The 25,033-nt window shown below is 47.4% G+C and overlaps 1 protein-coding gene across 4 annotated transcripts in view; it reads right to left on the bottom strand.

Moving 5' to 3' along the window:
• Asap1 (ArfGAP with SH3 domain, ankyrin repeat and PH domain 1) overlaps positions 1–25,033 on the bottom strand; it is a 292,770-nt gene that overhangs the window by 256,222 nt on the left and 11,515 nt on the right. For all 4 annotated transcript variants that reach the window (XM_048358418.1, XM_048358420.1, XM_048358419.1 and 1 more), the window contains exon 2: positions 2,274–2,359. In XM_048358418.1, coding sequence (XP_048214375.1) covers positions 2,274–2,332 — 59 coding nt within the window. In that variant the 5' untranslated portion in view covers positions 2,333–2,359. The remainder of the gene's footprint in view (positions 1–2,273; positions 2,360–25,033) is intronic.

Raw genomic sequence — 25,033 nt, 5'->3', positions numbered from 1 at the left:
CCCACTGCCAGTATAGTTGCCATGGGGCTTGAACTCAGGGCCTGGGTACTGTCTCCTAGCTTTCTCACTCAAGATTAGCACTCTACCACTTGAGCCACAGCTCCACTTATGACTTTTTGGCAGTTAACTGGAAATAGGAGTCTCATGGACTTCCCGGCCTCAGCTAGCTCCAGACGGCAATCTCAGATCTCAGCCTTCTGAATAAACTAGGATTACACATGCACATCACCAGGGCCCGGCTCAACAGCCTTCATTTTGATTCCCCAACTCTAGCCTCTCTCCACTCTCTCCTGTTCATGTTATTTTCAAACAACAAATCATCTTTAAAAGCTATTTTTGTGGGGTTGGGAATGTGGCTTAGCAGTAGAGTGCTTGCCTAGCATGCATGAAGCCCTGGATTCCTCAGCACCACATAAACAGAAAAAGCCAGTGCTGTGGCTCAAGTGGTAGAGTGCTAGCCTTGAGCAAAAAGAAGCCAGGGACAGTGCTCAGGCCCTGAGTTCAAGTCCCAGGACTGGCAAAAAACAAAAACAAAAACAAAAAAAACTATTTTTGCAAACAATGCATGTTTTCTCTCCTATGCGGCAACTACATCTAAAATACATGGTAAATTATACAGGACTCTAAGCATTCACACACAATGAGACCAAACGAGGAGACTCTGAGGAGAGGAACACAAAGGTACAATGCCTATTTGCCTCTAATCATACAAAATAATACTCATTAAAATGAACTCCAGGAAATGGAAATGAGAACATGTTTTGTCTTTTTTGTTGTTTGTTTTTCCATGTTGGGGAGAGGGGATAAGGGCGGGAAATAGAAATGGAGGTACGTGGGAGGAACAAATGCAGCAGTGGTACGTAGTAGACACCATGTTGAAAATGAACTATACAACTTGTGGGTGGGGACGGGAGGGAAACACTAGGAGAGAACAAAGAAAGGGGTGACATTGTCCAAAAAGAAATGTACTCATTACCTGACTTATGTAACTATAACCCCTCTATACATCACCTTTACAATAACCATTTTTTTTAAAGGGAAAACAAATCTACTTTCAGCTGGCCACGGGTGGCTCACACCTGTAACTACTCAGGAGGCTGAGATCTAAGGATCACAGTTAGAAGCCAGCCTGGGCACGCAAGTCCATGAGATTCTTATCTCCACCAGAAAACCGGACGTGGTGCTGTGGCTCAAGTGGTAGAGCACTAGCCTTGAGCACAAAGAGGCTCAGGGACAGTAACCAGGCCCTAAGTTCAAGTCCCACAACCGACAAAAACAAAACCAAAACATCCTATTTTCATGGTGGCTCACTCTGTAATCTCAGCTATGCAGAAAACATAGGTAGGAGTTAGAGGTCTGAAGCCAGCCTAAGCAAAAAGCACAAGATCTTGTTTTAAAAAGAATTAAAGCAAGAAGGGCTAGTGGTGTGGCTCAGGTGGTAGAGCATTTGCCTTCAAAGTACAAAGCCCTAAATTCAAACCCTTATGCCACACACACAAAAAAACCACAAACATCAAAAAACTATGTTCATGCTAAAAATGAAATAATCACTGTGTTCTGTATGCCTAGCTTATTCAAAGCCCTTTTCTGTACATCTTCTCTAACCTGCACTAAAACAACCTGAAAAATAATAATTACTCTCTCTGGTTGAATAAGGAAAGAAGACACAGAGACACCCCATGGCTTGTCTAAAATCACACAGCAGGTCAGTTCAGGGCACTGACCCCAAGCTGACTTCTCGGAAACGGCGGCCAGAGAGGCTCAATTGAGTTTGATTCTCAATCGGCTTGAGGGTCTCAAATCGACAGGGTTTCCCTGCCGGGGGAGTCAGGGAAAAATGATGTTACATGCAGCAGGTAATAAGCAAGACTGCTGGGCGCGCTGAATGAAGTTTTACCAGAGGGCTTCATGCCTGGTACACGTGGGCGTGGCTGACATGCCACCTGCTACTGTGGGTGGCATCATCGTCCTTGTCACCAACAATATCCCTAAGTTCTGGAACCTTCGCAGTCCTGACTTTCCTTCTGAATGGAGACCATGGGTTATGGCTAGGATAGAAAATACAAAATCCACCAACACCAGCGAGCTCATGGCCACCAAGATCACATGGATTGCGTTTGTGCCCGATTCCCCTGCTTCTTGTGTGTTCTGTGGCCTTTTGCGTTCTGACCCCTCCCTACCTCCTCCCCGACCCCCACCCGCCTGCCGGGTTCCCTCTGCACGTCCCCGGCCGGCCGGGCTGTCTGGACGCGGCACACTGCAGAAGCACTCACCGATTCCATAGTGAATCTCTCGAGGAAAAACTGGAGAGCCTGGAGGCCGAAGATCTCATGTCTCAGCCGTCACATCCGAAAATGACCTGCAGGAGGGCCGGAGAGAAGGTGACAGGTCATCATCGGCCAGATCCTGACTCAGGCCGGCGCTGTCCCTGCTTGGAGGTGCTGAGCCCTTCCTGCCTTCCTGCGCCCTGGAACGGCTGTCCAGTATTCTGAGGGAGACCCTGTGCACCCCACGGAGGAGCCGTCACCTACATCGGCGTCTCTGTGTCGGAAGCCTCAGGGATCCTTCTGCTCTTCTATTTCTGGCTCTACGTTGGAGAGCAATTTACAAGTCATTAACTTCTCTACACGAAGGAAAGCTCTTAAACATGAACTTAACAGTGTGCTGCTGGGGGTGAGACAGACAGACAGACAGACAGACAGACACAGCCGCGTGCCCGTGGGAAGGCAGAGATGTTCCCTTGGCCAAAGAACCAGCCCCACGAAGGAGGCAGAGATAGGTGAACATACCTACCCCAGGCCAGGCCCGGCCCTCTGAACCTGGGAGATGATTTAAATTAATTCGTGCATACCAAAGCTTAATTAATTGCTGAGTGCACTGAGCGCAGGAAGTCTGGGATGAAAGGTGTTGCGTAAGGGAATGGTTTCAATATTTGCAGAATAGAGGGGGCAGAGGTATATGGGACACGTTACGAGCCAGGGGCCTGTTTGGTTCTTCCCAGGGATGAGCCTCGTACCTGTATCCGGGCGAGAAACTCTGCTCTCTCATCCCTATACCCACTCCAGTCCCTAGTTACGTCTACCTTCCTTGCTAGAGATCTCCATCTCAACTGACCCAGCCTGGGACCAAGCCCCAGCACTCTTCTTACCTGAGCCACAGCGAGCACCTCCCACCTGATCTCCCTAAGAACAATTCCACCACTCCCCCGGAAATCTGGTCGCCAGCGCTGAAGTCAGAACCATCTCTCTCCTCTTCTCCCCTCTCCTCCTCCCCCCTTTCCTTTTCTCCCTCTCCCTCCTCCTCCTCTTTTTTATTCTTCCTCTCCTCTCTCTCCCCTTGCTTCTCTCCTTTTATTACACACACAATAACAGACAACTGCATCATGAACGCAGCACCAATCACCATCAACCCATGTTCAGTGCTACCCACCCACACCCTCTCCTTCACCAACACATTATAATTCCAGACATTTTATCAATTCAGTAGTCATTACCGCATATCTCTAAGATAAGGTCTTTCATAAAAATATAACTGCAATGCCATTGCCACACTTCCAAAAGATGATAATAGTCCCTTGATATCATCAAATTCCCATACAGTGTTCAAGTTCCTAGTAGTCTCATATAAATGCCAAAATTAATGTTTGTTTTGAAGGAAAATAAACAGCATCCAAGTAAGGCTCACGCCTTACAGCTGGCTGATACACACAGTGACAGGTGGAAAACATGACCCTGATTTTGTCACCTCCCACCTCTTTGCAGCCAGCTGAGTATCTTCAGTGGCTTCTCAGTGCTCTGGGATAAAAACTGAAATCATTTAGCAGTGTCTGACGTATGTCCACCTCTCTGGCCTCATCTTGTCCCCCAGACTCACTGCTGAAACTCTGTGGCTTTTGGCATCTCGAAAAACCTACTAGTACACATGAGAATATTAATTCATAAACAAAAGCGAATGTGACCTCTGGTTGCAAAAAATGAAAGCCCGGTCAGGCATTGGTGGCTTACACCTGTGATCCTAGCTAATCAGGAGGCTGAGATCTGAGGATCATGGTTCAAAGCCAGCATAGACAGAAAAGTCCATGGGACTCTTAGGTCCATTTAAGCACCAAAAAGCCAGAAGTAAAGCTGTGGTTCAAGTGGTGGAGTGCTAATCTTGAGAAAAGAAAGGAAAGTAAGGGACGGGGGGAAGAAGGGAAGGAGGGAGGAAGGAAGGAAGGAAGGAAGGAAGGAAGGAAGGAAGGAAGGAAGGAAGGAAGGAAGGAAGGAAGGAAGGCAGGCAGACTCAGGGACAGCACCAAGGCCCTGAGTTCAAGCCTCACAACTGGCAGAAAAACAGAAAGAAAGCCAGGCACCCAGAAAAAGGACAGTGAGTACAGACAGAATTACTTGGTGCCAATTTTGATCCTCACAAAGTCCTACAGGAGGCCAAGCAAAGTGGACCATGCCTGTAAACCCAGCTACTCTGCGGGCAGAAATTGGGAGGGTTACAGTTTAAGACCAGTCTGGGAAAAAAGGTAAGTACAGTGGTATGCATGTAATCCTAGTTACAAAACAGGCTAAGAGGATCATAGTCTTTTAGGCTCTTTTAAAAATAACCTAAAAATAAAAGGGCTGGAGCTGTAAGCATAAAGAATGTAAGGCTCTGAGTTCAAATCCTAGTATATTAAAAAATGTGTGCGTGCACACATGAATGAGTACGCAAGAGAGAGAGAAAGGGAAAGAGAGAGAAGGAGAAACAGGGACAGCAAATGGGGGAGTGGGACAGAGAGAAGGAAAGAGGGAGAGGGAGAGGGGGAGGGAGAGGGAGAGTAAAGCAGGGAGAGAGAGAAGGAAACAGGTAAGATAGAAAATAATGGATCTGTTTCTAGAGCATAAAATCAAGCTCAAACATAGGAATCCATGTGTCCCAGACCACGCATGACAGAAGCAAACCTCAGACCCAGGCTGTTTGATGCAAGGATGGTAAGCCAGGCTCCCTCTACCTAAGATACCGCAGGTATCACAGGACTTCCTCATTCCCTGCCCACCTCCAAGTTTGGCCATTCCTTTGACGGGTTGTGAGAGCTGCTGAGTGGAGTGGCAAGAGCACTGAGCTTCAAATCCTAAGAACCAGGGTTCCAGTCTCACCCTGCTCTGCAGTGGAGCTTCCCCTTCCCAGGTGAACCTCTCATGTCCTTGCTTATGAAACGAGGCCATGAGTCTCGGGCTCGCCTGCATCCCTGGACCGTCAAGAACCTCCTGAGAGGTGGAGTGTGAAAGAGCTGCGCGAGGTGGGACACCAAGGTGAGTTCACACCCGGCTCCCTCGACTCAGCCCAGCAGAACCGGGCCAGCCTCTCCTCCCAGGCCTGTGTCTGGCCCACGGAGCTCGTGCACTCGGGTGGGTTGAGGCCCAAGGATGATTTCAGACTCCTTTTTTTTTTTTTTCAAACACATATGATGTGTTTTCAGTTAGGACATTAATCGAGGGGTCCAGAAAAAGTATTAAGACATTAAAAGAAAAAGAAGAATAGGTGAACATTTGAAGACAAATACTGAGATGAGTTCTAAGTCCATTCCCTTTCTGGGACTGGCTTATGCAAGGGTAGGGGTGATAAAGGATACAGTTCCATTAACATGATATTCTAAGGACCAGAGCGTACGAGTAAGTGGGAAAAGAAGCATCCATCTGTATCCATTCATTCAGCATTGTTTTTGTAGCATCAGGAATCGAGCCCTGGGCCTTGCTGAGAGGCGAATGTTCTGCCACTGAGTTATAATATCCCCAGCCAAACTTTCAATCTGACTCTAATTCTTTATTAGTTTCTTATTTTGGCCTTTTAGACATGGTAGAGCCCTGATTTGTTCCAAATTCTTGCTCCTCTTGCCTCTGCCTCTCAAGTGCTGAGATTACAGGTATGTACCAACACACCCAGCTGCACCTCTCAAGGGCCCGAAACTGTTCTGGCTGTCAGAAGACAAGGCCAAGAAAACAAGAATCATGTTGATCGCCAAGAATTAACCTTTATTCATTCATTTTATTTAAAAAAATAAATAAACAAAGAATTACTAAATGCTGGGCACTGGATGAAGGATGACGGTAAAGATGACGCATCCTGTGCTAGGTCTTGCATCCTGACTTATCGTTAGACGGGTTGGCCTCCAGAACAAAAGCACTTGGGAGAGAAGGTAGGTGGTGGCTCGGGTGACCTCTTTGTCCTTACACACTTCGGTTCTCTGTCCTCAGAGTTGGGAGAACCACAGTACCAGTCACTGTGAGAATCAATAAGATAATGTGCTCAGGGCACGGGGGATGAACAAACGCGGCCCCTGACGAGTACATGCTATCTAAAAGTGAGGTCACCTCATTTCATCCTCATAACCGGGCTCTAAGAGGGGAGCGTCAGAAGTTAAGAAGTGGCCACCACTTGAGCCTTCTGCAGACAGCGGACAACATGGTGGATTACTCTCATCTAGAGAAAGGCAGCTGGGGCGCTGACCCACCGACTTGCCACCTTCAGCAGCCACGCAGATCCAACACGGCCTCAGGCGTGGATGTGGGAGGAAAGTTCCTCATGAGCAGAAACTTGCAGTTGCTCAAAGATACGGGCAAAGAAGCCAAAGCATCTATAAACAGGTGCTTGATGAAAGAGTGGGCAAACATGTCCTTCCCACCGCCTCTTATCCCTGTGGCCCCAGAGATGGAAGGCTGGAAGCAATTACACGCTAAAGTGAACTAGAATCCGGCACCCTTAAATATCCACGTGCGAACGGCCATGCATCTTGCCTTTCCACTCAAAGTCTGACATGACATGGCAGTATCTGACTCAGGGCAGTCACCCCAGATGCCACCGTAAGCAGCACAGATCACGTGGCACACAAACCCTTCTTGACTGACAACCCTCAAACGGGCATTGAGTCTTATTCTTTTTTTATTTTATTTTTTATTATAAAACTGATGTACAGAGAGGTTACAGTTTCATACGTTAGGCATTGGATACATTTCTTGTACTGTTTGTTACCTTGTCCTTCATACCCCCCTCCCCCTTCCCCCTTTCCCCCCCTGAGGTGTTCAGTTAGCTTACACCATACAGTTTTGCAAGTATTGCTTTTGTTGTTGTTTCTCTTAATTTACCCATTGTCTCTCAATTTTGGTATTCCCTCTCAATTTCCTAATTCTAATACCAGTATACACGGTTTCCAATATACTCAGATAAGATTACAGAGATAGTGTAGATACAATCCAAGAAGGTGATACAAGAACATCATCAACAGTATAAACTACAGATACACATGGGATGTTGAAAGTAGTTACAACTGCGATATAACAATCATTTCCATAAAATGGAGTTCATTTCACTTAGCATCATCTTATGTGATCATAAGGGTATAGCTATTGGGCTCCTGTGATCCTCTGCTGTGGCTTGCCTAATCCTGTGCTAATTATTCCCAATAAGGGAGACCATAGAGTCCATGTTTCTTTGGGTCTGGCTCACTTCACTTAGTATAATTTTTTCCAAGTCCTTCCATTTCCTTACAAATGGGGCAATGTCATTCTTTCTGATAGAGGCATAAAATTCCATTGTGTATATGTACCACATTTTCCTGATCCATTCGTCTACGGAGGGGCATCTGGGTTGGTTCCAGATTCTCGCTATGACAAATTGTGCTGCAATGAACATTGTTGTGCTGGTGGCTTTACTGTGATTTTGTTTGTGGTTTTTTGGATAAATACCCAAAAGTGGGGTTGCTGGGTCATAGGGGAGTTCTATATTTAGCCTTCTGAGGAATCTCCATACTGCTTGCCAGAGTGGCTGAACCAGTTTACATTCCCACCAACAATGAAGTAGGGTTCCCTTTTGGCCACATCCCCTCCAACAACTGTTATTGTTAGTTTTCTTGATATATGTACTGGGGTGAGATGGAATCTCAATGTTGTTTTGATTTGCATTTCTTCTATGGCCAGTGATGTAGAGCACTTTTTCATATGTCTCTTGGCCATTCTCATTTCCTCATCAGAGAAGTTTGAGTCTTATTCTTTAGGGGCCTCACAGAGATTGAGGTTCACTGCTTTCATGGAGGATGCTCTGACCCCTTTAAGTCATCTGCAGCTGGCTACCTCACCGACACTGGTTTCCTCCCATAAAATCATGTCAAGTACTTTTCCTACTTCCCAATGCACTCATTTCCTGTTCTGTTGGAGCTGTACTTAGAGAAGCAGGGGCTTAAAGAAAATAGACCAAATACATTTTATACTTCTATGCCTGCAAATAAATTTGAAGTCCAGCTTGTGTAATCTCAGTTGAAATTCTATCCCTTCCAGGATGCTTGATCCAATTTTTCCAGCCTAATTAATCTAACCTTTCCTGAAATTTTAGGGAACTAAAATAATAACAAAAGCTACCCCTTATGTGTAACTTGATTTGACTAAGGGATGCCCAGATAGCCAGTAAGTACTGAATAAAGACGGCCCTCTCCAGTACGAGTGGGTACGATCCAATCTCTTCAAGGCCCCAAACAACAAACGAGCAGAGGAAGGGTCAATTTGTTCTGCTTAAACTGGGCCATGCACCTTCTCCTGCCCTTGACTACTCATGCTTCTTGTTCTAGGGCCTATAAACATATACCAGGATGGAGACCATTGATTGTTCTGATTCTCTGGCCTTTCAGCCTCCATAATCAATTTCAATTACTAAAAGAATCAAGGCTGAGAGCATGGCTCAAGTAGATTGCTTATCTAGCTAGCAAGGACGAAGGACCTGAGGTCCAGCTCCTATAATAAATCTTCAGAAATGAAGGCATAACCCAAATTGGAGATACCAGCCTTGAGAAAAAAAAAAAAACCTAAGGGAGAATATGAGGCCCTGAGTTCAAGTCCTAATACCAGCACAAGATAAATATTCATAGCTGGGCATGGTAGCTCAAATCTATAATTCTAACTACTTGGGTGGCAAAGATCTAGAAGATCAAGGTTAAGGTGAAGTAGAACGTTCATGAGATCCTAACCCGTGTCACAGGAAATGCAAGAAGGGCTAGCAGAGAGGCTCGAGTGGTAGAGCACCTGCACAAAGACACAGGCAGACAGAAGCGTCGCGATGTGACCTGGCGGAATGTGACACCATAGGACATGACTCACAAGTATTTCTACGTGCTGACCACATGCTATTTTCTGTTAGCTAGAGCATCCCATAATGAGCATCATGCTCTAGGAAAATGTATCTGCTCATCCATTAATATACTGAAAATGATATTAAACCAAATGTCAAGAACATACTGGTTAGTAAAATAGATATACTCTCTGCTTCAGGTTCTGGTGCCTGAAAACCCCATATAATACAGGGTATCATTGGTTTAAAAAAAATCCTTGGTATTTTCAAAACAGTTATATCTTGGAAACGCCGGGCATCTTCAAATCCGTGAGTGCTAGAGAAAAGCCTCAGGAAGTCGAGGAGAGAAAGCAAGCGATCTCGAGAGTTGCATGCCAGAAGATAGGCTGATCTCTCCTACCCGATACACCATCTGCTCCTCGCTCTGGCAGGAACAGGGTCCACTCACTGGGTGCCATCAAAGAGTACACATTTCGTTCAGGGTCTCCTGGGAAGAAGTGCAGGTGCGGCAGGTGATACCTGGGGTAGCTGGAGTTTGTTGTGCTGCTATGTGCGTAGCATGATCAAGATGCTTTCTAACTCTCACGTGTGGGCACACGGGGGACAGAGCCATCTGTGTGGCTGGTCCCCTGTGCTCACTGAGCAGGAGAAGGGAGCAGCAGGCAGCCCAGTGTTCGGGAAGGAGGCTTCCCAAGCACTTGCAGAGGGGTAGCAGAGACTGACAATCCAACACGGTCTCTCCCACCCAATGGCTGTGTCTCCGTGATAAAGGTCCCTACAGCGAGCCTTGTCTTCCCCTGGGAATCGAGGTTCTAGAAGACAAAGATGATGTCCACGCATCCCACGTCAAAGCTCACAGGTCATTAAAGGTGGGTAACATCCTGCTGAGAGCAACACCAGCCACTCTCTGCCACCAAGAAGCAGGCTAGAAGTGCCATCCCGCAGACCAGGATGGGCGGGAATGAAGGAACAATCTCCAGCCTTTGTTCCTGGACTGTCATGATGCTGAGTAGCCCCTAGAAAGAATGAAGCCCAGCTGGATGAAAAAAAAAAAAACCCTTCTGTAGCAACCGTTTTCTCTGTCTCACTTCCTCATGCCTTCACCTATGTTTCCTTGCCTCCCGAATAAAGCACCCATGCTCATACATTTCCTCAGGGTGGCTTAAGGGAGAACGCACCCTAAGATAAAAGCTGATGGCACTTTTGATGCAGTGTGGTTAGGAGGAAGAGGAGAAGTGTGAGAAGACCAGTACAGGGCATGTGCGTAACTGAGACAAGAGAAGGAGGAACCAACCCTCCGTAAGGGTATTTGTCTGGGGGTGTTTGTACTTCTCAGACATATTCTGACAAAGAATGTTAGTTTTATTTTAGATCTTTGATGCAGGCACACCTTATTCCTTCTTGATTTTCAAATGCCTGAAGCTGTCTGGTGCGGAAATTTGGTTGCTTGCTCGAGAGCTAGCTGTCAGACCTGTCCTTAGCCTCGTTACAGTGGGAGCTGTAGCTGTCTCTGGGGGGCCTTACAGCGGCAGGGAGACACATCTAGCCACCAGCATCCGGGGGAGACTTTCAATCAGTCACGCAAGCACCATGGCTGTCACTCCCACCCAGTTTTGTGTAAGAAGGCTCTGCTCAGTCACAGCCACTTCAGACCTCCTTCAAGGCCTCCCGAGACTTTGTTTTGGCTATGACCACTTCAGGTAACACCCCCTCCTTCAGCTATTCCAGATGACTCCATCCACAGCCATCTGAACCAAAACGCACTCCCCAATCCGGATGGAGAGGACCACCTCCCCGACTCAAAACAACTTCACTGACTGTACAGGGTTCCGCTCTCGTTCTCCTGGTAGTAGTCCTCCTGGTACTACAGTCCAGGCTCCAATAAGAGCCTCATCCCAGAGTTTCATTGTCCACTTGCAGTCTTGTTCACAGGTAGAGTGGACCGAGCTAGGAACGGGAAGAGCTGCAATTCAACAGCACCACGTTGAAGAGTTTCAGAGAGCAGGTGGGCGAAAAGGCTGTGAAGAGTTAAGACCTCAGAAGACAAAGAGCTGTGAAAAGCCAAGGTTGGGAAAGGCGAAGAAGAGCTGCGAGGAGCTGAGACTGTAGGAGACATACAAGCTCCAGCCGCCAGAAAAACTCCCAAAGGGTAAGTATTAGCTCTGGCCACCAAGGAGCTGTGGCACTAAGAGTGACGGGTTCCTAACACTCCAAGCTCAGGACTGTAACACCAGCTATTGGAAGCTAGGCTGCTGGCACTTAAAAAGCACCGAGCAGGAACACTGAGTGCTGAGTCTCAGTCTCCTCAGCTTGGACACAGGACACTTGGTCACATGATGATTTCCATCTGAATAGAGCAAAGGAACCTTCTACTGAGTAGTGACATGATAAAAGAGACTGCCACTAAGGTGGCAAACCCAAATGAGGCCAGGCCTGTAGCACAGACATGTGTCATGTGGCTCGTCAGTCACCTTGGTGGCATCCTCTGTGTCCTGCCCAGGTGACAGTCAGAGAGAATGTAACTGAGGCCTGCAGGTCACCTTCCAGGAGCAGCGCCTCAGTGTCTCAGCTTCACTGAGTCCAAAGACAAGAGAATCAGAATAGAAAAGGTTTACAGGGGAGGATTGACTCCTTCAGCAGGAGGCCTCATTGCTGGTCACTCCCCAGCATGCACCTCCCAAGCCTGGGTGGTATCAGCGACTCCAGCACTTGTAATCACTCCGAGTCTTCACTCAGCTCAGAGCAGAGAGGAACACGGTCTTAATCTTAACCATTCGGGGGAGGAGATGGGAGATGGCAGCCCTAGCAGACTGAGTCATAACTGAAAGAAAAATGACAAAAAGCTGGTGTATACAGCATGGTTACTCTGTGCATCACACAGTACACAAACAACAGCGTTTTAATCCCATAATGGACAGGGGTTATTATTATTATTATTATTCCATTTCACAGAGAAGGAAATGGGCTAATAATACAGGATGGACAACTTCCTTAGTTTTTACAGCTAATAAACAGGACCTAGATCTAAGTCCTACCTTTTCTGTAATTCCCATCAGGCTTTCACACCAGGAGCAGCCTGGGAAGACTCAGTCACATGTATACCATCACCTCTAGTATAGTTTGTTTTTAAATCTTTAAGAGGCTAATCATGCTAGCTTCACTCAAACTCATCCCCATTCCAATCAGCACCAAGCAACCGGCAACCCAGCTCAACTACAGTCCTCGTAATCACCTCATTTCCTCTACTCTACAATGTCTATATTTTCATATTTTAACACGTCTGGAACGGAATGTGTGTTCCCATCAATGCAATTCAAGTTGTGCTTTCTTTCCCAACACTGTAAGGACATATCAATAATTCATCTTGTAATCAAAAAGTATCTCAGAATAAAAAGAAATCAAGTATGTCTAAACAACATTCAAATCTCATTCGGTTAAAATCCAGCACGGTCCTTATAGACTGTCAATTTGAGCGGTAAGGAGCCATTAAATCTTCTCCTTCAGATTGCCCAAAGAATCCTTCAGAACACACCTGCCCCTGAATGAGACTTCACCCACATAGCCTGCTCTCTATCTGTGGCTCACAAATTCCATCACTGCACTTCTCACGGAGAAAATACAGTGGATCTCTCACTTGACAGTCTAGAGATAAGAGCATCGAATGAGTACCTGCTGTACTGTAAAAATGTGAACTAGATAGTTTGCCGGGTTCATTCATGCATTCATTCACCCATGCCTACAACAGCATGACAGATGCCTATAAAGTGCCCAGCCAAATCGGGCACTTTCCCCTGGTGCAAGGCAGCCTGGTGGATCAATAGTATCTGCAAAGACAGAAATTGCTACAAGCCGGGAAATAAGGCAGGGGACTGCAGAAAGATAGAGCGGTTTCACAGGGGAGGCAAGCACCTAGCTTTGAGGGTGAACAGGAGGATCCTGGGAAGAAAAGGCAGAAGGGAGGAAATCGGAATGCACACCACAGGAAAAGAAAGACCTCCTCTGGACAGCTGTTTGCTGCGTCATCTGCCACATCCAAGGCATAGCGATGACACCTGCAGAACGGTAAGAGGATCAGCATGCCCTTACAAACCACTAAGTATGTGCTTCTACCTACAGTCTTGTTAGCACCTACACAAATACGTGGATTTGCATTAAGAGGGCTCTAGATCTGAAAGTTCAGTGACGCCAAAGGAAACAGAATGAGGGGGGCTAAGGATCCACGCTGCCGGCTCCTCCCTTACCAGCCGTGGGCAGTCTACCTCGCCTCTCTGAACCTGTTTTTATGCCTGAAAAACGGGCATAACACGGACGCTTCAGAGGCCCCCTGTAAATGAGACCGGGTGTTTCTTCTACCTAGAGGCTCACAGATAACTAAAGATTCTCTTGCCATTCCTTTGGCCTGCTCATCTCAATATACAAACTTGGCTTCCCTGGGAAGCCACAAGACATGATTTATTTAACAATGAGGCTTTTTTTTTTTTTTTGCTTGTAGGATAATGCATCCAATGTTGTATTTATGAGGGTGAGAATATTGCTTCGCTCACTTCCAAAGCTCTTTAGAATGCCCACTGCCTAGCGGATGCTCCATAAACACTTGTTGCCAGAATGCATTATCTGAACCAGAAAACAACAAAGGAAATAGCAAACTACTTCTGTAGGAAGAGGGGAGACCTTCTCTTCTACGGGGAAAGGTTCAAGGGACCTCACACTGGCCTTCTCACTTTGCCTCCACCAGCTGGGCAAGAAGACACGACTATCAGCAGAAGTCTTAGAACCAGGAAACACCATCATGGCGGGGCAAGTGCAAGCCTCAAATCCCTTTCCACTGGGCAGGATCAGTCAATTTCTATGGAACCCTTAAAAAATTAAAATGAAGTTCTTCTAGAGTCCAGACTCTTTCCTTTTAAAGAGGTTTTAAATGCCTCTCATGTTAACAGCCACTTGTCTCCATGTATAGCCAGTAGCAATACCTGGGCAGGACACTGGGCCTGGATGCACTGACTCACTGTGGTTTTAGGGCCACTTCCCATATCACTCAATATCGTCTCCCTAGAGGACAAGCTACAGATTTCAGGGTGCTGCCTGGACCGCAGTACACTTGGGAAAAGCACTCTAGCAGGCACAACAGAATTACAGGAAAGAAAGCCGCACCCTATTGTACCCCTCCTTCCTCTCCTAAAAAAAAAAGACTGGGGAATAAGAAGACCCCACAGCAGCTAGCACCACGCCTGGCCCCGGAAAGTGTTTGGTGAATAAGTAACTAAGTAACTGCCTAAGTCAATTCATTCACACCAAGCCTTTCCAGGAACATTTCCTCTCCCATGAGAGTCCAGTTCCCCAATTGCCAACCAGATAACGCCATGTTATCAGCACCCCCGGCGGCCAGCACAGGTCTTGCTGGCACCTCTCCAGAATGGGGCTCCCTGACAGCCGCCATCTTGCGGGGCCTAATGCAAACCCAAAGCGGTCTTAGAAAGCACCCAAGTCTTTCACCTCCCCCAGCGTCTTCCTGCTGAATGGCAAAGAACTATGGGGTGCTAGGCTGAGATGGATGTGTTAGTGCCCCAGTGGGCAGGAGACGTGGCCTTGGCTCTTGCTTTGGCTGTCACTGAGTGAAAAGTTCGTGTGCACCCGGAGGCCCCAGGTGCCACCGTGGTGAAATGAGAACCATACTGTCCCCATCCTACCAGCACTGTGGGCTTTTTTCTGGGAGCAGAAAGCGCATCCGAGACTTCTACTCTGGCCTCAGCTGCTGGGACATGGACTCTCAGAAGAAGTGTGGCAGAAGGCAGCAGGATCATTCCCTGTGGCTGAGGAGGACGAGGCTGAGGGCTTTCCAGAAGCTCCTGGGGGCCCTGACAAAGGTCCTCCAGCTCTGGGTTAGACACCCCAGTGTCTGCCTGTTTCCTCCGTGGGAGCAGTTTTCTCACTCTGCCCTGGGATTTGCTGTGGAAGGGAGTCGGTCGGCGTGGGAGCTCGGGTTTTCACAAGCCTTAAAGAATTCCTAAGCATAGGCAGGGAGGAGTGAGGAGAGGCTGTTTATGGGAGGCAAAATGGACAAGTAGGGCAGCATGGAACTTCCACATGGAGATTCAGGGCAAATAAAGGGTGCTCTGGCAGGGGCTCCTCTCTCCTTGGAGAGTCAGAGGAGGGTTTTCCCCAAGGGTCCCTGGCCCTCAGGCTGAGGTCTAGACATAGTGCAGCTTCTAGGGGGAGCGGGGGGCCAGGCAGAAAGCTGGCAAGTCTAGGTAAAGCCTCAGGGTGGACTTCGAGCCATCCAGAAATCTTCCCTGTGGCCAGGCTGGGCACTGAGGCAGCTGGCTGGGTTACTGCCCATGTTCCCATGGCATGAGGAAGACTAGGGGTGGGGAAAGAATGTGCCAGAAGGACACCAGGGTAGGGGAGAGAAGTAAAGGGAAAAGAGAGGGAAGAGAGAAAGAAAAGGGGAGAAAGGGAGAAAGAAGGAAAGGATAACAGAAAAGACAAAGAAGGAACAAAAGCTGAGAGAGGGATGGAAGGAGAGGAGGGATTGGGAGAAGAGAATGGAGGAAGGAAGAGGGGGAAAGTATAAACTGGATACTTCTTACTGGAGAACAGAGGTGCAACCAGTTTCAACCTTAAACGAAACAAAGGTGAGGACAGACCGGGGTTGGGTTTTGTGTGTACTGCTCTGTCTGTATTCTCTCACTGCTTTTCCCGGACTGCTCTCCTAACTCCTGGGCCCAGGCGATCCACCTGCTTCCGCTGGCTAAGCAGCTGGGAGGAGCTGTGCGCCACGTCCCGCTCACCACCTTTCCACAAGCCTTCTTCTAGGCTGTAAGAGTTTTGTTGCGGTAGAATTCACACACCATCAAATTCCCCATTATATGGATCCGATGGTAAAAATCGTCCACGCTCTGTTAACGCAGTTCACAGAACCGTGGCACCATCGCAACTACCAACATCTTCATTCTATAACATTTTTCTCCAACAGCTTCATCGCCTAAGAAAGATACCCCATACCATCCACCGCCATCCACAGCACCCCTCTACCCACCTCGGCCAAAACAACAGGATAACTTTCTGTCGCCAGAGATTTACCTGTTCTGGACATTTCTTTTTTGTATGTCAGTAAAACTGTACAATAGTTGGCAGGCTGGTGTGTTTGTTTTTTCTTCCAGATCTCTCTTTTGTAGTAAAAACTATCAAAGATCCCTTTTCCTGAACTTCTGGTTGAGTTCAGCCTCTTGTGGTTCTGGGTAGAATGGAAACCGTACTGAGGGGTTCACTAGGATAAAAGGAGCTTCTGTTCATCACCACCACTCCCTCAGCAAGGTGACCACAGCCTGGGAGGAAAACAGAGACTGCAGCAGCCAGAAGGCCGAGAGAGGATGTCACCCGAGACAAGTGAAGGTCTGTGAAGTTTCCCTCTAAAAGTAAGGACTCTTCACTGAGAGTCCTTGACTTCAGTTGCAGAATAAAATTTCTAGACAAGCCACAATGGTAAGAAAACTTGACAGAGTTTTACGGAGTAAGCTTGGCAAGCAGACAAAAAGCAGAGAAACAAGACAACCAAAAAGGTGGGCGGGGGGGGGGCTGGGGATATGGCCTAGTGGCAAGAGAGCTTGCGTCGTATACATGAGGCCCTGGGTTCGATTCCCCAGCACCACATATACAGAAAATGGCCAGAAGTGGCGCTGTGGCTCAAGTGGCAGAGTGCTAGCCTTGAGCAAAAGGAAGCCAGGGACAGTGCTCAGGCCCTGAGTCCAAGGCCCAGGACTGGCAAAAAAAAAAAAAAAAAAAGAGCTTGCGTCGTATACAAAAAGGTGGGGGCACATTCTAGCGGGGGGGGGGTGCTCTCAAAGAGAGAGAGACAGGCCGCTTCCTTAGCGGTGAGGGGTATTTCACAAGGTAAAAGCAGGGGGGTTGACTTTCAAGTTAAAGCAAAGATAGGCGTTTTATCTTTGCTCTAATCACTCCTGGTGTTGCATTTTCTCAGTTTCTGGATGTTTCGGGCATTGCTTCCAGGTAAGAATGCATCCTGCCATAAAACAGATGTTCATTCTTGAGATAAGGAAGACACCTTGTTGTCTATATTTTGGGGAGGAGGTTTGGGGGAGCAGTTCTCTCAGGATGGCATACATCCTGCCAAGCAAATGTTAATTCCTGGGGTGAGCAATGCAGCTCTCAGGAAGGAATGCATCCTGTTGCTTTTTTGGGGGGGGAAACGTAGATGGTGCTTCGTGTTTTGAGTTGCCTTCACCAGGCCTCATGGTCCTCAATTTATCCTGACTCAATTTCCCCCTAAAATGACTTTCACCTTCTGTATTCGCTTTTTACCATGCCTCAGTTTCCCTAGTCTATCATGCCTCAAAGACAGAGACTAGAGATGGCCCAGAGGCCCAGGCCAAGGTTAGGCTATGCTGAGAGCACAACATGCCCAGAGGCCTGGGTCCTGCTCGGTTGTCAACACACACACACACACACACACACACACACACACACACACACACACACACACACCAGGAGTCCCCAGAGAGCTCTCCACCCAGCATCCCTCCTCATTACTGATGTCACATGGGATCTGTCTTCTCCAAGCACATGATTCTGCAGGCCCAAGTATGAGCTCAACTGGCTCCACACCATCCAGGTCATCTGCTAGTAATTAATTTTAAAGGGATATGTCATCCAGACTGGGGCACCGGGACATGAAGTAGGAGATTTCTGCGAAAATCCTTTCTCAATGGTATAGACGTGTTTGAAATGTTTCTCTTCCTCCAGAATTTACAACAAAGGTGTAGCATTCCAAACGGCTGCTGGCAGCTTCACTGCCGGCCTTGGAGAGAGGCCAGCATGCCAGGAGAGACCTAAAGAATGACGAGAACACGAAGCACAGGCTCCCAGCACATAAGTGAAGCCTCAACCCCACCATTCCCACGGCTCTCGGCACCCACACGGTACCCTCCCCTGGGGCCCAGCTGACCTGCGAAGCTATCCCTCTCTCCAAGGTGGTTTTAGCAGGAGACAAGAAGAAGAAGAGAGAAGCTGAAGGTTCAATCTCATCCCCTAGAGACTCTCTTCGGAAGTTACTGTAAGCCAGCTGCCACCTTCTACCATAACCTCAGCCCTGGACAGAGCTTCATTGTCTCCAGATTCTGAGAGCCATTTCCTCCCTGCACCTCTAAACTGGACATACCCAAATCCCCCCGGGGTAGTGCCCCAGATGTTGAGTTACCCCAGGGCTTCCCCACACCTGCCCACATCTTCCTGAAGACTGTATGGCCAGAGAGCACAAAGGAAGATGCAATGCAAAACTCACTGGCAGGGAAACATGGACTCATACCCACTAAGTTGGCCGTAATCAAGAAAATGGGAAGAAACAAGGGTGGCAATGGAAGAAACAATGTTGGCAAGGATGTAGAGAAACTGGAGCTGCTGGGAATGAAACATGGCATGTCTCCTTTGGAACCATTTGGCAGTTCCTCAAAAAGTTAAGTACAGAGTTACAAGGTGACCCATCAATTCCATCCTCAGGTATATACCCCAGAGGAATGAAAGCATATAATCAAACAAATACCCATAAATGAATATTCATAGCTGCGTTCTCCATGATAGCCAGCAAGTGGAAAAAGCCCAAATGTCCATCAACTGATAAATTGTGGTCTATCCACACAGTGGACTTACAGGCTATAAAAAGGAATAAAGTATTAACCCGCCATACCTTAGGTAACCCCCCAAAACACTGTGTGAAGACATTATGCTAAGTAAAAGTCAAACATAAGATCCTGTATATGGTAGGATGCCACTAATAAGAAATATCCAGAATAAGGAAATGCAGAGACAGAGAGCAGGCTAGTAGCCCCCATGGGCTGGGAGAGGAGGTGATAAGCAAGGGCTTACTACCCTGGGACTAGAAAGAGATGACAGTTATACAACACTGGGACTACACTCATCGTCTTTTTCAAAATCTCAATTTTACCATGATTTTTAAAAAAAATCCCCTTACCCAATTCTCCTTGAATTGTCTTAATTCGGGTATGCTGTGTGTTTCCAAGGATGACTGGTGCCTCGCCTGACCTTTGGACCAGCGCATATGTGAGTTTCTTTCAGGCCAGTCTTGGTGAAGCCACAAGCTACCTAATTGATATTGCTACCCAAAAGCTTTCCTGCGGGGTAACCTCAGACTCTTTCTCAGTTTCTCTGAGTCTTCATTTCCTCCTCGGTAAACCAGGGCTCCTAATACCAATGACGTAACCGATGTCATTGGGTTAGTTTAGGACTAGTGTGACAGCTACTTGGGAGAACATATAAATTATAGTTACAACATGAGGCGGGGCTCAATAAGTGACTTCATTCATTTGTTCCAATACACATTATGACTCAGTGGTAGTCATAATATCTACCTGGTAGAACTGGTGTCAGAGTCACGAGGGGGGATGTCAGTGTAGCAGTGACAGAGGTAGCTCTGTCTGTCACCAGCTCCCTGGAGCCCAGCTGCACCACCCCTAGAAAATTACTGCTCTGACATTCAGTTTGCTCCTCTATGAAGCAGGGAGATAATTACAGGTGGGAATTGAACACGGAGCCCTCAGCACAGCTCCTGGTACACAGTCTCGGTGGCCAGCACTGTGAACGCGTCATTATCGCAGAACAGAAGTACAGGGCCCAGAAATTGGTGCACCCGAGTTCAAGTTTCCTTTATCCTTGGCCTCCCTCCCACTCTCCCACCAGAAACAACACGTAGAGTGTTTTGTATACCCCAAGTACTTAAGAAATTAAGAGTCACAGCGTCTCAGGTTGGGAGGGACTTCAGACCTCTCTAGAATACAGGGTGGCAGACCATGGCCTAGATCCCAAGTAGTACTTAATAGGAATTTTGCTTCCAAACCCAATGTATATCCGTTAGTCAACCAAACCATATTTACCAGGATTTTGAGGCCCACTCACCCCCTGGGGCAAAGACTGCTGGCTCATTACTACTGACTCCTCCCTCCTGGGCATGCTGCCAAACGACACTTCCCAGATGACCTTGCAGCTGGATCTGTCAGGGTTGTAGCCAGGAAGGAGAGTAGAAACCTTTGCAAGCCACAGAAGGCCTAGGCTTTTCAGAAGTGGGTGTGACTCTTCCAGCTCTTTCCCTTGCCCTGCCCCCAGAGGGAGAATGACAAAACCCTAAGGCAGGACAGGGCCACAAAAAGTGTAAGAGGGCTAGGTTTGATTGTGACCACCATGGGAAAGTCACCCAGTGTTAGAAAAACCCATTTTGGACTTTCATATGAGTGAAGCACTGAATGCTGTGGCTAATACCACTCACTACTACAAGTCCCTGGAGTCGAAAATGTCCATTGATCTGAATTATATAAGGTTTCAGGGATTTATCCAAAGCATAGTCTCAATGAACGCCAAAGATGTGCCAGAGACTGTGAATTCCAAACACAAATTCTAATAGCATGTGCTCTTAGGAAGACGGGTACGCACAGAGCAAGCTAGATGGAAAGTATCCGAGGCCTTGAGAAAGCCTTATGATAAGGCAGCATCCTGCATAGCCAGGACAGGAGTGAAGGATGGCATCTCAGGAGAGGAGTTTCCTAAGTAAACCAACGAGACAGGTACTCAGGACAGAGAAACAGCTGTAGCTCGGTGTGACCTGGTGGAGGGAGAGAGCACCAGGGGCGGGGGCTTTGAGCACTGGCTTCACCGGAAGCCAGTGGAGGGTGGGGGAGAAATGCAGAGCTGGGCTCCTGTCACAGGCACCTGTGATCGCCGGGGAGTATGTCACTGTGTGACATGGGAAAACCTGATATGACCTAAGCCCGAACCTTCTAGACAAGGCCCTAGCTTTCTAGGTCCCTGACACAATGGTAACCTTTGAGGTTCCCTAGTGCTTCCTGGCTCCTGATTTCTGGCCTCAGCTTCTCTCTCACACAGGCTGTTTTCCGGTCCTCTTGTTTATCTGGGTTTCTCTGCTACTCCTCCTAAATTCTCTATCCACACTCACTCCAATTGTCTGTAGATACACAGACATTTCCTGGGAATCTGTCCTTCTTCCTTCGCTGGGTCCACAAAGCTCTTTCCCATGGGTCCGTCTCCTGGAAGTCTTCACACCACCAGAAGTAGGCCTGGTGGCTTACCACTGACATGGAAAATTCCATAATGGGGCTTAAAACTGGGATTGAGTGGGAGGTTTGGATGCACATGTCCTTGACTCGAATCCCAGTTGCTACCTTTGATTCTGGGACCTTAAACATGTCAGTCCCTACTGGTAGCTCAGAGATAGCTCAGCTTCTTAATAAGGAATAATACAGACAGAGCCTCTGCTTCCCTTTCCTACTTTACGGATGAAGAAACTTGAAGTTAAGCAGGCAGCTTGAACTCACACCTGATGACAAAGTCAGGTCTGGAACCAGAGTCTATACAAAAATAGTTGCAGGTAATACAAACAAACTGCCTCAGATGGCTTTAGATCTATTTGCAACAATCAGTAAAGTCCATATTTACACTAATTTCTAAGTAAACACGTACTAAATCAAAAAAATGCAAATTAAAAGCCATTTCTTTTTAGTCTCCCAGCTTTGCCAAAATAAATGTAATTGACGATGCCCCGGGCTGGCAAAGATCTGCAAAAATATGCATCTTCAAAAATCTGATTTGAAACAGGCTGAAACACTTCTGTGGGAGGTGGTTAGGCGTGTGGCTGTGTATGTATGTGCGTGGCTTTGTGTGGCTGTGTGTGTGTATGTGTGTGACACCTGAAAATGTACCTACCCTTTGACCTCTAAGAATTCATCCACAGTAAATATCTAGGCATGCATGTAACTGCAAAAATTAGAAGCAATCCATCAAAAAAAAAAAGTCTAAATAAAGTGTTGATGCCTATGGCCATGAGAAATGATTATGTAAAATTAGTCACATGGAAAAAGAGCCCCAACACAGTAACACAGTAGGGAGGAGGGAGGATAAGATTACTAAACAGAATATGTAAGAGGATGTCAGTGCAGAACTCCATCTGTGAGTCTAACTGCACCGACACAGAACTGTAGCTCCTCTCACTGGCTGGGTCATTTCCGAGACCACTGTCTTTTTCTGTCTTTGCCTCTTCCTCCTGATTTTGTGTTTTGTGTATGTATGACGCTTAAGGTGGGGGGAAAGAAAGAGAGTGTGCAGGAAGATTAATGGTTAACTTCAGGAACGGGGAGAGAACAAGGGGAAATGAGCCTAACTACTAATGGGTCTGGATGGAGTTTCTTTGGGGTAAAGAAAATAGTCTAGGACAGACTACCATGATAATTACTTTGTGATATAAGGAAAGCATTGACCTCTGCAATTTCAATGGGTGAATTTCATCATATGTAAAATAAAGCAGTGACCAAAAATATAACTTAAAAATAAAAAAGGAAGCCAGGTGCCTGTGGTTCACGCCTACAACCCTAGCTCCTCAGGAGGCTGAGATGAGGATCTCAGCCCGAGCCAGCTCAGGCAGGATCGTCTATGAGACTCTTATCTCTAATAAACTACTCCGAAAAAGCTGGAAGTGGCTCTGTGGCTCAAGTAGTAGAGTGCTAGTCTTTAAAAGAAGCTCCAGGACAGCTCCCAGGGACAAAGTTCAAGCCCCTGGATTAGCAAAAAAATAAATAAAAAAGGAATAGAAAGAAGAAATGGGAAGGAAAGGAAAAGCAGGAGAGGAGGAGGGGAAGGGGAAGGAAAATGAGAGAGGAGGAGAAGAGAAAGGAGGGGAGGAGAGGAGAGAAAGGAGAGAGAAGGGGAGGGCTACGTGTGAGCTGAGCTGTGAGGCAAGGAGTCCCACAATGCTGGGTCCACAATGCTGGGTCCCACAATGGTGTCCCATGGACTGTGGACAGCCAAACCTTACTTAAGCCAGGTTCTTGAGACCTGGTCTGGAACAGTCTAGATCTCTTAAGCCAAGGGGCTGATTCAGAAATTCCTGGCCTGTGGGGCTGGCAGTCAAGGCTCCCTCTCCCGTCACTGTCATCCACACGCCTCTGCCACCTCCACTCTACGAGGGCCCTCCAGCGCAGCCAGCAGACCTCTCCTCTGTATTCGCTCTTCCCTTTAAAAGGCCCAGGGGCCACCTCGTAGCTCAGGGAGTTTAGCAATTCAATCTTCCCCGTGACAAGCTGTGAGCAGCTCTGACACAGGCTGGGACAGATGCCCTTCTCAGCAGGTGATAAAAGGAACCAGGTGGAGTCTTCCAGTCACTCCGGCACTTCTGAGGACTTGAGATAGCACTGTACTTACCAGAGTAGACTAGTGGACAAAACAGTGTTAGGCTGCAACTCCAGGCCCAGCAGGGGGGAAAAAGAAGCCGTGACACAATAGCAGGACAAATGTCTAGATAAGATAAAAAGTCTACTTTAGGGTTAGGAAATAGCAGCACTAAGAACAGCTGCCTTCAATGTCAGGCTAAGTATAAGAAGTATAGGAAGAAAAGAAGACTCGGTCTTGATTTCAAGGGGTTCACCATCCAGCAGACTCAGTCATAGTACCTCAGGTCCAGCCCATCTGCCAGACTAGTGAGGGTTTAGATGAGAAAGAGAGGAAAAAAATCCCTCAAGATTCAAGCCGGCCTCCTTCTCAGTGGCTCCAAAGCATCCTGTTTCTCATCTACTCAAAGCTCGCCATCTCTGAGAACACTGGGGTCCGCAACACATTTCCACAGCGGATCAAAAGCCACATCACCCCTTGAGCAGCCATTCCTCCCTGTCCATTTCACCCTCCAGACTGAGAGCTCTGATCTTTAGCCTCCTGTTCCTTGTAACCAAGGGATCCCCCAACAACTGTCACCAGAGGCATGCCTAGAAGACAGAACTAGAAGGTCTAGCTCTACCAGTGCCGGCTGAACAAATGCTACAAGCTAGCTACAGCCCCACAGGAGGAACCTCCTCTAGGCCGGTGTTCGGGCCAGGTGCTAAGTTGTCATTATCATCACCATCACTGTCATCATCACTGTCCTATTAGTTCACTAGACCCGGCATCACATAGAATCCAAAAGTTAGGAGGCGGAAAACATTTTCCACCCTCACAGGTATAGAGGATGGAATTACAAAATTAAGATGTGGCCACGTTCTTGATGATGTTTAAGGGAAGAATCTTTGCCTTGGGCCTAGCTGCTGGGGGTTGCCAGCTATCCAAGCTTGGATAGCCATCTTCTCCGAGTGTGTGAGTGTGTGTGTGTGTGTGTGTGTGTGTGTGTGTGTGTGTGTGTCTGTCTGTCTGTCTGTCTGTCTTTGGCTCTTTCTTTCTCATACTCTCTTTCTCATTCTCTTTTCCTTGTCTGTGTCCAAATTCCTTTTATAAAGGCACCAGTCAACCTGGATTAGGGCCCACCCAAGTGATCTGATTTTAACTGGATGCCCACAGAGAAAGTAATACACTCCGGGAAGGACATGGGTCAACGTTAACAAGCACCAGCACCAGCGCCAGCACCGCCAACGTTTCCACTCCCCCAGGTGCCCATGTGCCGGGCATTGTTCCCAATAGCACTTGACAGATAACCAAACTGAGGCTCAGAGAGGCCTTGCACTTGTCAGGGTCAGCAAACAGCCAGCAAAAGGCCCAGTTATGACTCACACAGGAATCCAGGATTCAAATTCCTTCCCAGCTATCTATACACGGAAAAAGCTTTGTCTCTGATGATCGCTCTGTACGTGGCCACAGGGCCCTGGATTGTGAACCCCAAACGTTTTGACAGCTACACTCTGTTACTTCATTCAAACTGGAAGCTTAAAGTTTCAGTGTAGAATTCAGCTTATCCCAACCAACTCTCACCTGGTTTGATACGCACATCCCACACATTCAGATTATTTCCAGTAAGGCTAGACATAAGGCCCAGCAAAGTTGATAAGCTCTTGTCTCAAAAACAAAATGCATACAAAGAAAAAGGATAGGCCATGGCCCAAAATGTAAAAGTATTTGCTTAGCATTCACAAGGCTGCAAGATCAATTTTAGGAC

This window comes from Perognathus longimembris, chromosome 12 (genome assembly GCF_023159225.1).
Source record: "Perognathus longimembris pacificus isolate PPM17 chromosome 12, ASM2315922v1, whole genome shotgun sequence".
NCBI lineage: Eukaryota > Metazoa > Chordata > Mammalia > Rodentia > Heteromyidae > Perognathus > Perognathus longimembris.
Note: the sequence above shows the minus strand (reverse complement) of the source record. Positions and strands in the feature narration are given on the sequence as shown.